This window comes from Limulus polyphemus, unplaced genomic scaffold, assembly GCF_000517525.1.
Source record: "Limulus polyphemus unplaced genomic scaffold, Limulus_polyphemus-2.1.2 Scaffold2588, whole genome shotgun sequence".
In the NCBI taxonomy this organism is placed as follows: domain Eukaryota; kingdom Metazoa; phylum Arthropoda; class Merostomata; order Xiphosura; family Limulidae; genus Limulus; species Limulus polyphemus.
In genome coordinates, this window is record NW_013668198.1 from 59,181 (window position 1) to 71,964 (window position 12,784).

The 12,784-nt window shown below is 32.8% G+C and overlaps 1 protein-coding gene across 1 annotated transcript in view; it reads left to right on the forward strand.

The window, feature by feature from the left end:
• Positions 1-12,784, forward strand: part of LOC106467368 (A-kinase anchor protein 10, mitochondrial-like) — a 28,480-nt gene extending 15,696 nt beyond the window's left edge. The window contains exons 10-13 of the mRNA XM_022395535.1: positions 664-740; positions 2,541-2,590; positions 4,291-4,442; positions 7,846-12,784. Coding sequence (XP_022251243.1) covers positions 664-740; positions 2,541-2,590; positions 4,291-4,410 — 247 coding nt within the window. The 3' untranslated portion in view covers positions 4,411-4,442; positions 7,846-12,784. The remainder of the gene's footprint in view (positions 1-663; positions 741-2,540; positions 2,591-4,290; positions 4,443-7,845) is intronic.

The window sequence follows — 12,784 nt, forward strand, 5'->3', positions numbered from 1 at the left end:
AGATAGGAAAAGAAAATATGTGGGGAAGTTTAACCACTTACGTAGCAAGATAAGGAAAGAAAATATGTGGGGAAGTTTAACCACTTACGTATTAAGATAGGGAAGAAAATATTTGGGAAGTTTAACCACTTACGTAGCGAGCTAGGGAAGAAAATATTTGGGAAGTTTAACCACTTACATAGCAAGATAAGGAAGGAAATTATGTGGGGAAGTTTAACCACCTACGTAGCAAGATAGGGAAATATGATATGGACAAGTATAACTACTTATGCAGCAAGATAGAGAGAAATTAACATATTCTGCAAATATCTGAAAAAAATTAATCAACTCTCCTTATTCTACATGAGCATTAATGTATGTACTTAGTATTCTAATGATTTTGGGCTTGAGTTGGCCCAGTGGTAAAACTCCGGATTTTAGAGCTAATGATACAAGTTTAAGTCTGTTTAATACTACAAAATATTACTCAGAACTTAAACTTTGGGTGCATTATAAGCGTGACAATCAATCCCTTAGCATTGATGGTGGGTTTTGTTGACTGGATGCCTTTCCTCTTGTCAATAACTCAAAGTTGGGGATGGTGGCCATTAGCCTTAGTAGCTTTGCTGTTATTACAAGATACATACTAATGATGACAGCTAGTTGTTTTATTTATTTATTCAGGAAACTTCAATTGGCCCATGTGGATAAGTATGGGAAAGTTCAAACCGAGTTTGAGCCAGAACCCGACAGAAAAACAGGTATGTTTCTAAATGACTGAGTTGGCTTCACAGCCCTAATAAGATAATTCTAACATGACTGTTAGCTAATCATGCAGTAGCACTAATGGAACTCAATCCTTAACAAATTTTCACTTGTTCTTTTTTTTTTTTAGCAGTAAAAAGTTGGGACTATTTACCTAACTAAATGTCATCTAAGTGTTAGCCTAGAGTATCATCAGACAAAGTTTTATTATTTTAGATAACTTACTAGACTATGGAGGACTTGCACTGATATCAAAAAGTAACTTAGTCTTCAGACTTATAACACTAGAAATTGGGTTTTGATACCCATGGTGGGCAGAGCACGGATAGCCTACTGTGTTGCTTTGTGCTTAACTTCAAACAAACAAAAGAGTTTTAGTGAGATTGCTGATTGGATAATTCTTTGCTCTGCACAGTAACACATATAAAATGTTAGGAACATACAACGATTTTTTGATCAGTTAACAAAGTGTTGCTAAAGTAGCTTTGTTGCTTAAACCGTAATAAATATTTTGATATTGTTATTGAGAAGTGTCTTTTAATGTAGAATCTTTTGACAACTTTCAGTTTAATTGGAATGTACCAGCATGGTTGTAGTCAGTTAGTTGGATTGTGTAGATTCTTTAATAATTCATCATGAATACAACCATCGTCATGTACCATTGTGTAGATTCTTTAATAATTCATCATGAATACAACCATCTTCACGTGGCATTGTGTAGATTCTTTAATAATTCATCATGAATACAATCATCATCATGTACCATTGTGTAGATTCTTTAATAATTCATCATGAATACAACCATCTTCACGTGGCATTGTGTAGATTCTTTAATAATTCATCATGAATACAACCATCTTCACGTAGCATTGTGTAGATTTTTTAATAATTCATCATGAATACAATCATCATCATGTACCATTGTGTAGATTCTTTAATAATTCATCATGAATACAACCATCGTCATGTACCATTGTGTAGATTTTTTAATAATTCATCATGAATACAACCATCATCATGTACCATTGTGTAGATTCTTTAATAATTCATCATGAATACAACCATCTTCACGTAGCATTGTGTAGATTCTTTAATAATTCATCATGAATACAACCATCTTCACGTAGCATTGTGTAGATTCTTTAATAATTCATCATGAATACAACCATCTTCATGTAGCATTGTGTAGATTCTTTAATAATTCATTATGAATACAACCATCTTCACGTAGCATTGTGTAGATTCTTTAATAATTCATTATGAATACAACCATCTTCATGTAGCATTATGTAAACTCTTTCGTTACCAAGATTGTTTTGTCTGTAAAAGTTTTCTCAAGAAAATATTACTGTTTAAAAAGATATAAGTGAAAGCAGTAGGTTTTTAAAACAGACCTAAGTAGATATATAAACTTGTTTTTCACTCAGAACAGGATATCTTATGTAAATTTGTAATACACAGTTATAATTAATGTTACATCTTTAGCACTAAGATGTTTCATGAGCATGTCTATTTAATTATTTGTTTTTCCTTAAAGTTGGAGGGTAAAAAAGTTTTTGTTACGAACAGATGAAAGTTTAAGTTGTCTGTTTGTAGTTATTTTTTATTTAAGTACCCCACATTTTGGAGACTTTAAGTTATTTATCATTCCCTCAGCTAAATCAACATTTTGAGGCAAGTAAACGGTACTTTTTTTATGATAGTCTAAGTTGGCTGTCATCCAGGTGGTACAAGTGGAGTTTGTAGGTAAAATCTTGAACTCTGTGTGTAACATTGTCGATGATCCTTACTTTCAGGTTCATTGCTCTCCAAGGCTGTCCGTAGGTTTGTGAACAAGGAGGAAAAGGTAAAAAGTATCAGTAATTAAATTTGTAACTTCTGTTTTTCATTACGGAACTTGTTGCAGATATACGTGTTATATCTAAAGCTGTCTTTTGTGATTATTTTGTATTTAGGTAAAATATTGTGTGTGTTTCTCTTACTTGTGTGAGGGTTGTTGGAAAGGAGCAGTCATTATAGCTTTATTAGGACGTTGAATGCATTTACGTTAATTTTGTATTCATTTTTCAATATTAGAGAAATATGTTTGATTATGTGTATATATTCATTCATACAAGATTTATATTATATGCTTCAATTTTATGTCAATATGACAAAAAAAAAGTTTTCTCAGTTAAACATCCTCTTTTTAAAATGGCAAGTTTGTTACGTTTCATACGTTGGGATGACATTACAAACTCATTAATACCCTTCCTTGTTAAAGGCCCGGCATGGCCAGGTGGTTAGGGAGCTCGACTCGCAATCTGTGGGTCGCGGGTTCGAATCCTCGTCCCACCAAACATGCTCGCCCCTTTCAGCCATGGGGGCGTTATAATGTGATGGTCAATCTCACTATTCGTTGGTAAAAGAGTAGCCCAAGAGTCGGTGGTGGATGGTGATGACTAACTGCCTTCCCCCTAGTCTTACATTGCGAAATTAGGGACGGCTAGCGCAGATAGCCCTCGTGTAGCTTTGCGCGAAATTAAAAAAACAAACAATCCTTGTTAAAACAGAATATTGTAAACATAAGTTGATTTGAAACTTTCTAAAATACAAAACTATGTTTATTTCTTGTGGTGGATTAGATATATTAAATGTGTAAGGAAAGATAGTAAACTGAAATTATAGGATACTGTACAAATGACACCTGTTTGTTTGCACTTAGATGCATAGATTAGCACAAGAACTTGTTCAAACACTTTTATTAAGGTTGATATTTATATCGTAGAATGAACAGACTTGAAATATTGCTCTGTATGAGAAAAAATTATTTCAATTGAGGTGAGGCAGTGGTTCTGTCCTAGATAAAGAAATAATAATAAATTTATCTGCCCAGTATGTACATGTTGATGCTGTGGGTGGTAATTTCCATATGAACATTCCGAGAAGTACAAGAACATGGACAATGGCAGCAAACTTTTCAGTTACAGAACGTGGGAACTCTACGGGTATACTTTTCCACTTATATATGGTTCGTCCTTCGTGATTCAAGAGGACCATTTTCATCATCATCCATTGATTTTGTGTGTTTGGAAGTGACTGATTAGCCTGATCCTTGCACGAAAAAGGGCTGGCGCAATGAGGGCAAGACAACAGTGGGGCCAGGTGGGTTCTGATGGTTGCTTCCTATTGCTTTACGTGCTGCACGCTTGTTCTGGGCTATCAGGATGCAACGTTGTTCATAGGTGGTTGCTCCCTTTTTGACAGCACTCGTCCAGGCTGGGCAGTTTTGGGCAAGAGTTTCCCACGGATTAGGATTGATGTTACACTTTTCCACTATTTATACAGGATCACGTACATGCAGTCACCTTGCCATTGGTCCAAAATCTACTAGTTATAAGAAATACAAAATGCAATCTACCTAAACAATTGTGTGTCGGAATAAGTTCTTGCACCTAATATCTGCTGCTTCCGAGTTGTGTTGGATTTAATTTTTCATCCAGTTGTAATGTTATTACAGAGTAACAACTAATTAAATTTGTGGTTAAAGGCTCTTTTTTTTGTCAGGCTCAAGAAGAAATGGCATGGCAAATAGCAGAGATGATTGTCAAGGATGTTTGTCAGTTGACCTTAAAGACAGAAGACTCCAAGACGAATAGGAAATCCAGTGAACATGAAGTTTCTTAGTTGAATCTAAAATAGAGTAAAAGCTAGACAAAGTAAGTTGTTATTTAATTTGTCTAGAAACGAAAGGAAGGTGGATTTTTCAGTAGCCATCTTCCAATGAAAATCTGGTATATTGTGACCGATGGAATTCAGTTCTAAGTCGAGCAACACTAGGGCACTTCTGTAATTGATCAGTCAAAAAATCACTTTCACATAGCAACGTGATGTTAAAAATTGGTTTTGATTAATAAACCAAACATCCATTGATAACAAACAGGCTATTGTGTTTGGTTGACAGCTGTTCATCACAGGTTTTATTATATATTTGTTCAGTATATAAGATGATTCATAAGTAAAAGCCTGCAAAAGGAGTATGGAAATACCTTGCCATGTGAAACAGGACAGTTTTCATCCCAAAACAGTTGAAAGAATACTTTTTTTTTCCATCATTAATTATCATAAACTTTCTTGTTATTTTTTGACAATTATGAATTAACATAGAAACAAGGAAAACCAGAGAATACTGTAACAGCTATACATTTTATCAAGCATTTCCATCGATATCAAAATAATTATATGATAAACATCATATAAAGATCACGTTTGCATTGTTAGTATGTATACAGATATACGAGGCCTGGTGGTTAAGGCACTCGACTCGCAAACTAATGCTCGTTCTATATGGTAACTGACTAGGCTAGCTAGCATCTAATTTGCTGGGGTTAAGGTTGAAATGAAGGGGGGGATGCTTGTATATGTATAGCCTTTTGAGTTTTTACTGGATGATTTTGAAAATTCTTTGACTTCGCCTAAATTTCATATCTACCCATTCATTACCTTGTTTACCCTTGTAGTAATTACTTTATCATAGCCTTCTGTTTAGCTCATTTATTGATGCTATCCAACATCAACTGTAATTATAACTTCGATCAGTCATTATAACATCTTGTTTTTGCTTCTGCTGCTGAAACATCTGATTTTCTGAAATGGTAACCAACAAACAAATGGTCATTTTTATTAAAAACACGAAAAAAACACATGATATTGGGATTACGAGCTCTCCTCTTTATTTGAAAGAGAAGCTGAAAAATATATCCAACTCAAAATACTTTACACACTTCCTCTTATCAGAGAAACCAGTTTGATATCGACATTTTCATGTGCGATGACACCTAAACAAGGTTAAATAATAGTTTTCTAAAGGTTGGCATTATCTTTGATCTTAGGTTGTCATGACATTTTGCACAAAATAAATAAATCAAGTGAAGAGGTGACAGTTTACTTTGTAAGAATAAGAAGGAACTCTTCCCTTACATCTATAAAGTCCCTCTGTTGAATTTGATTTAGTTATGGCTTCCTTTACTGACACTGGTGTAGAAGTGAAACGAATAACATACCCCATACCATACTAGTACAACATATCGCAAGGTCCTAAGTCAAGTTATAGCTACATTGTCCACTTACTGGTACAGACACTGTACCTGCTCTGTAACGATAACCAAAAACAATATAGGGGGTGGAAGTTGTTCTATTGCCAAGAAAATATTTTCTGTTTACACAATTTTTCAAACCCATTGAAGCCTGTTAAAAACCCTCGAAGAACGAGAAGTACAATGAAATAGAAAATAATAATAATAAATAACACAAGAATAAGCAAAGTTAAACTTATTTCGTATCTACTATTCACGACCATAGCGTATCTTTACGACTGCAAACCGTGACTGTATTTAATACTTCCATTTTTCAGAAAACTGGCTCATTCTCTGAGACCTTTGAGATATCCACATAAAAACACCAATAGCTGGTTTCAGTTTGACAGTCAATTTACTCACCGTAACTCTTGTGTACCTATAATAAGGAAGAGAATTGTCAAACCGAGTTATGGGTGTTTTCAAATAGACACCAAGTAATGCTAAACGTAATTTTATCACATACATCCATGAATTTGTTATCTCACCAACACTGAGATATGGTAAAGGCTACCAGTTACACGCCACTCGCGATGAGAAAGATTACATTCAACTGGAAATTAGTTCGTACATTAGGGGCGGCTATTATTGAACTTGCAGTTGGTTAGTGTATGGTGTAAGAAGGTGCTTGTTGTCCAGGGGAAACAAATACGTTTCTCCCATGCACATTCTGTAACACATACATTCATTATTGAAATTGGAGGATACGTCAAAATATGCCATTCATATTTATGTGTCTTACTGAGAAATGGAACAACATAGATACAAGATGTTAACTATTAATCAATAAGGAATTTTCTAAAGTTTAAAGTTTATTTATTCTCCAACAACCCCTTTCAGGGTATGAGAGTACATTACTGTTCCATTTTGTAACTGAACAGTTTAATCAGGAATATTTGATCTTTGTTTTCGTCTTGACGTTTGATGTTTTTAAATGGTATTACTGTTTCATTATGTAACTGAACAGTTCAATCAGGAATGTTTGATGTTTTTAAAAATACTGCTATACAAATAATACATGTAAGTTATATGATCTTGATTCCATGTGGACTTGGAAGGTTAGTGCATCTGGTATGTTTATGGCCCATAAGTGTTGTCTCTCTCCAGCCTTTTGTTTGACATCAGCATTCTAGAAAAAATGTAGTAGCAATGAAACATTATTAAGATCCTGTATATTTAATAAATTGAAAGGCTGAGAAACTTTTAAGAAAAACTTGTACATTTTTTTATTTCATTTTGACAAATATGAAGTTTCCTGAAACAGACGCATTCAGTTGTTGATTTGGTTCAGTGCCATCTAGTGAGTTATAGGGCAAACAAATCTAAATTACATTCACAGTGTTAACAGTTTATAATATGATAGGTATTACTACTTCCATGATTTCTATTAAATCTATAAAGGTTATTGACAGTTACCTATATATAATGATAGATCATTATCAGATCTATGATTCTTATTTTAAAAAATGTACATAAACATCAGTTAATTTACCAATAAAGCATTGTATTCCAAACATTATGATTTTCAAAACAAAGATATTTTGCAAAATGAAATATACAAATTAGGTAATATATCAGTTCTATTATATTAAAATCATAGACGTATTCATAGAGAAGCTGTATGTCAAATTTTATGACTGTACATCAAGCTGTTTGGAAATAACAGTGGAACTTCAATCATGATTTTGACAAACTTCAGGAGGCCCTCAGGGCATTTGAATTGTAATTATGGGCATAAAAAAAATATCTTGCTTTAAAGCATTTAATGTTCTATCAAAATATATGTGGTATATTACATGTGGTACTTAATACCATTTACAAAATAGCTTTAGTCGACTTTCATGTAATGATGTGGAGTCATACCCTTAAGTGTAGTGCCTTAACTAGGAAATATTCCGTGTTATCAGGTCTTATAGTTTCTAGTGACATTTCTCAGTACCATTAAAAAAAGAAAGTTTTAAGAAAAAAATTTATTTTGACTCCACAGGTACACAAACAAGGATATTTCCGTCTTCCTATCTTGAAGAATGCGACGGTGAGCGATAACGCAAGTTACAGCCCTCTACTCTTTCTCACAAGATCCCTTGTGCGTGTCGACTGACGAAAGATTATTTCTAAGTTATTGCCTGTAGTCATCCAAGTTCTAGTTTGTTTAAGTTTGTTTGAATAGTTTAGTTTTTTTTAAGAAATGTACATTTTGAAATATGTGTATGATTAGTAAAGTGATTGAAGCCTTTAGACAGGGATGAACATGGACAACTATTCATTTTTTTTTTGATAATATTGTTTATCAGCTGCCCCAATGTTAGTGTATGTATAAATTTTGTACTGTAGATTTTATTTTAAACAAGTTTGTAATTTTTAACACTTAAAGTACAAGCATTTTTTGAACCAAACTCAACTTGCTTGTTAAACATGTTATACGAGAGATAATATCTACTACATTGTTATTGGTATTAAAAGTTTTGTTAAACAATGTAAAAGCGATTGAATTACATTGTATTCTAGTTGCCAACAACTCACACACATCTTGGAAGTTCATTTAATCAGTAGTAAAAACATTTTTCTTGAAACATTGCTGAGTTATAAATATGTGTAAGTATCTTATGAAGAACTAAAGGGTTGAAAAGTCTTCTCACCTACTACTGAATGGCAATGTGACGTCTGCTTTAGAATGATAAGTTTTAATGGTAATTAATAATGCCTTTGGTGAGTGTACTAACCTTTACTCAAAGTCGTTCTTGTTATTCTTATGTAAAATGTTGAGTATTCTACATCAATATAGATCTTACCAAACTCAATAAAGAAAGAGGGTAGCATTCTTTAAACCATGGCTTACATTGATCAGGTGGTAACGAAATTGGTATCTACTTCGTAAAACTCAGACTGAAGAGACAGTTGCCAGACATTATGGGTAATAAGAACTATTCATAAGATGGATATTTTGTGTGTGTGTGTGTGCATAACCCGCTCCTTTAACTTTAGGAACCCTTTGTGTATGTGTATATTCGTTTTTCAACTGGTTAATTTGTGGGGTTTTTTTCCATTGCTCCTTAGAGAACAGCATGGGGAGCCGATGAAAGAAGTTTCTTTAGTGTTGTTAACAGTTTACAATATATTATAGATTTTTAAGTAACAAATTAAACACAAGTTCATGATTTTAAAACATGCATTTGACATGTTAAAAGCTTGCATAAAATTGTTCTTAAGCAACTACTAGCAATTAATTAAGCAACTAATTATTAAGCAACTATTTGATATTGAAATGATTGAAACAGAATAGTGCAAGTTATAATACGGTACACTTGATTGTTTCGTTATTGTGTACCAAAACTTCTTGAATCTCAGTAAACAACAAGAAATTTAACTAATTCTTCTCACTACTCAACACGTTGAGGCAATAGTGAATGATAATCTGTTATACAGAGGCCAGGCTAAACTCAGAATTGGTAACATATCATAATGTAATTATTTTTCATCATAACTAATGCTTTTCACTTTCCCCTTATTGTTCAAAGTTAAATGGTAATTTGCTTAAGTCAAATCTTGTGTGTGTGCGTTAAAGAATTGTGTCAAATCATGCTTTGATTCTTATAGTTTAAAATGTAGAGTTAAAATTACTACCAGATTCATAGTGGTTTTTAAGTGTAGTCCTGAACTGTAAGGGTTGAGGTGCAAATTCAAATTATTATGAGGTTAAAAGAATTTAAGGTTTAGAGTTAAAAACTGTTATTTGATTTTTAAAATTGGAGTAGAATTGAGTCATTATTCGGTCTATAGAAGGTGGAGTACATTGTGAACGTGTCTTATGATTTACAGAGATTGAAAATATGTCTTCCATATGTAAAAATAGATGTTATATACAGGAATTTATCATTTAAACGTAAAAGTGCAGTAAGTTTGAAGGTGTAAACCGTTAATTTGCTAAAACAACTTCTTACTTGAGTGTTCTGTTAATTGTGGCTGTTTCTCTGGCTTAGTAAACATAGCAATAAACTAATGATACCTTTATCAAGCTGCAAGAAAAGTAGCTTGCAGATAGTTTTTTTGTTGTTGTTGTTATTGATAGAAATGTGATCCAATGAAATATGATTGGAAGCTAGAAATAAAATTTCTGTGATGCAAAATACCTTCACAGTAACTATTGATTATCAGTGCTGATTAGCACATATAAAGGTTGTGGCAAAAGTGATTTAATAATTGTTTTATTTAGAAGATAGTTTAATTTCTAACGTTTTATCCTGAAACAAATGGTAATTAAATAGTTTCATTTGTCTTCTTAAGATTTTCTTTAGTACCAAGTTTATAGTAACTTCTGCCTCATTGTATATTTATGTTGTTTAATATTAGTTGTTTTTTTTCAAATACACGTGTAGACAAGGTAATGATTCTTTCAAAATATACAAATTCACTGTGTATTCATCCATATTGTGATCGACTTAATATTAACTTGTATTAATTTTCTTGGAACGATTTTGCACCCAGGGATAAGTAACCGAGAAGTATGTATAGGAAACTAAGGTTGTTATTTCAGTCGTTTGTCATTTATAGTTCAGAAAAGACGACCTTTATGGAACCTCATTTTACTTGCATATTCATAGATTCATCATAATTATTTCAAGGCTTTAGACTAGGAATATAGTAATAATCAGTGCTAGGAATTATATGCGAGAAAAACAGTAATTGGAAAGAACTTTCAATTAGAAATTTTTGTTTGAAAACACTCAATCCCAAACTGATGAATCGAATATTAAGATCTGATTAACTTTCACACAGAGCTGTAATTTTGAATGTTACTGACTTATGTAACATCCACACTAAAATTGAATATCTTAGACAGTTTGAAAGAATGGATATGTATCTTCACACAGAAACTTAATGAATAGATATTTTTGATTGACAGTTAGGTTACTAAGAGATTGGACTTTTGAGCCAAGCATAGTAGACATTACAAATTACAAAATAGGTTTATTTTAAGAAAAATACAAGGGTTGAGTTAGTAACCAGTAATTGTCGCATACATATATATATACACACACACACACACACACATCTTATGCAAAGGAAGCTTGCCTGCTTATTTTTATTGTCTGTTTCAGAAGATTTTGATTCTTTTTGTGTGTGTTCAACAACTAATCTTACCTGACCAGTCCTATCGTTATTACTGTAGGCTTAGTAACCCAAAGTATAAAAATCTTCAAAAGTTTTTTTTGTTGACTAATGACTAGATTTGAAGTCACAGAATATCTAATTATTCTTATTTCTTGAAGTAATTTAAATGAGTTACCGTGATGTAAGCACAATAACAGGATATTTAGAAACAACAAGAAACAATTTAGTCCATGTTGATTATTAGCAGTTGTAGGAATTACTAAAACTTTTTCTGTGAAATCTACACATTTTAACCTCAGTGTCTCTGTAATACTTAAGGTTATAAAACCACCTGCTACATATTAACTGTTTTCTACTGTATATTATTGCTTAAACCTTACATGAGCTGGCTGGTTTGTGAAAGCATCATCAAAATTTCTCTTACTTGTAGAAATTCATGGGTTCTAAAAATGCCTTCACTAGGAATTAAAACCTTCACAATAAACCTGGGGAAAAGATTAACTCCTTTTCAAATTATTAGAGCAGTAAATTTGTGGGTGAAGTAAAGAATGTCTTTAGAGAGGTGAGGAGTGTTTTAGTGTGCCAGCTAAGGAAGTGGTAAGGGGTATAGCAAATGGTTTATCAACTGAGTGCAGGGTTTCAAAAACATCCATAAATTTACAGCCAGTCAGTAAAACAAAATCACATTTTAACTTTCATTAAATGCTTAAATAGCAAAAAAAATGTTTTCTTTCAATGACATCAGTTAAAAAAGATAGTGTCAGTAAAATAATGGCTACTCTTTATTTGTAATGTCAGTAAAAAGATATCGGCAGAGGGTGTGGTAATGGATAATGTTTCAGCTGAGATGTATTGGACTCTGCCATCCGAGAGAAAATTGATGGATTCCTTACCTGAAGAATAAGAATGTATCAATTAAGTGAGTGGTAGGGGGGGGGGTTAACTGAGAATTTGAAAGGAGATTATGATAGTAGGCTAAAAGAGAAATGAGAGGGTGTTTTAGCTGAAGAGGTCAGAATTTTCTACCAGATTAACTTATTATGCGAGTTCGTTACATTAATAGAGTAAAAAGTATAATAGCTGACAGTGTGGTACAAGCGTGTCAGCTAATGAAGAGGTCAGAATTTTCTACCAGATTAACTTATTATGCGAGTTCGTTACATTAACAGAGTAAAAAGTATAATAGCTGACAGTGTGGTACAAGCGTGTCAGCTAAAAGATGGTAGGGGTTGGTCAGCTGGTAGTTAGTAGATGGTAGTTTAGGAATTGATTAGTTGTGGTAAGGGGTGTCAACTGAGCTAGATTTTATTTTTAGGCGTAGCTGTTTTTAGAAGGGAATTTTGTAGATACACATTGTTATAATTGTGTATACTATTATAAGCTGTTGTTGGTAAACGTATGATATTAAATTCATTCAGACATTTATATGGTCTACGAAAACCCCATTCGTCATCACTGTACATTGTAGCAAGAAATATTGTTTGTATTGTTAAGTAAAACCCTGTTTTCTATACCGATGAGATATGTTACTAGGCCTTAGAATTTCCCATCAACTCGTACAAAGCAGACTTCGGGTTACGAAAGTAAGCGAACTTACAGGGTTTTGTATTGTTCTAGGAAGAGTGTGAGAGACAGTTTGAAGAATATACTTAAATAATGTAGTGATGGCCATCTGTTAGAGTTTTATGTGGAAGTGGTTTATAAAGGTAATTGTACAGATAGAAGTTTCTTGAGCTGAGGGCAATGTATGCACATATTTCATAATTAAGAAGTCAATACTTTGTAAATATGTGGAAATAAATAGAGATTATTCA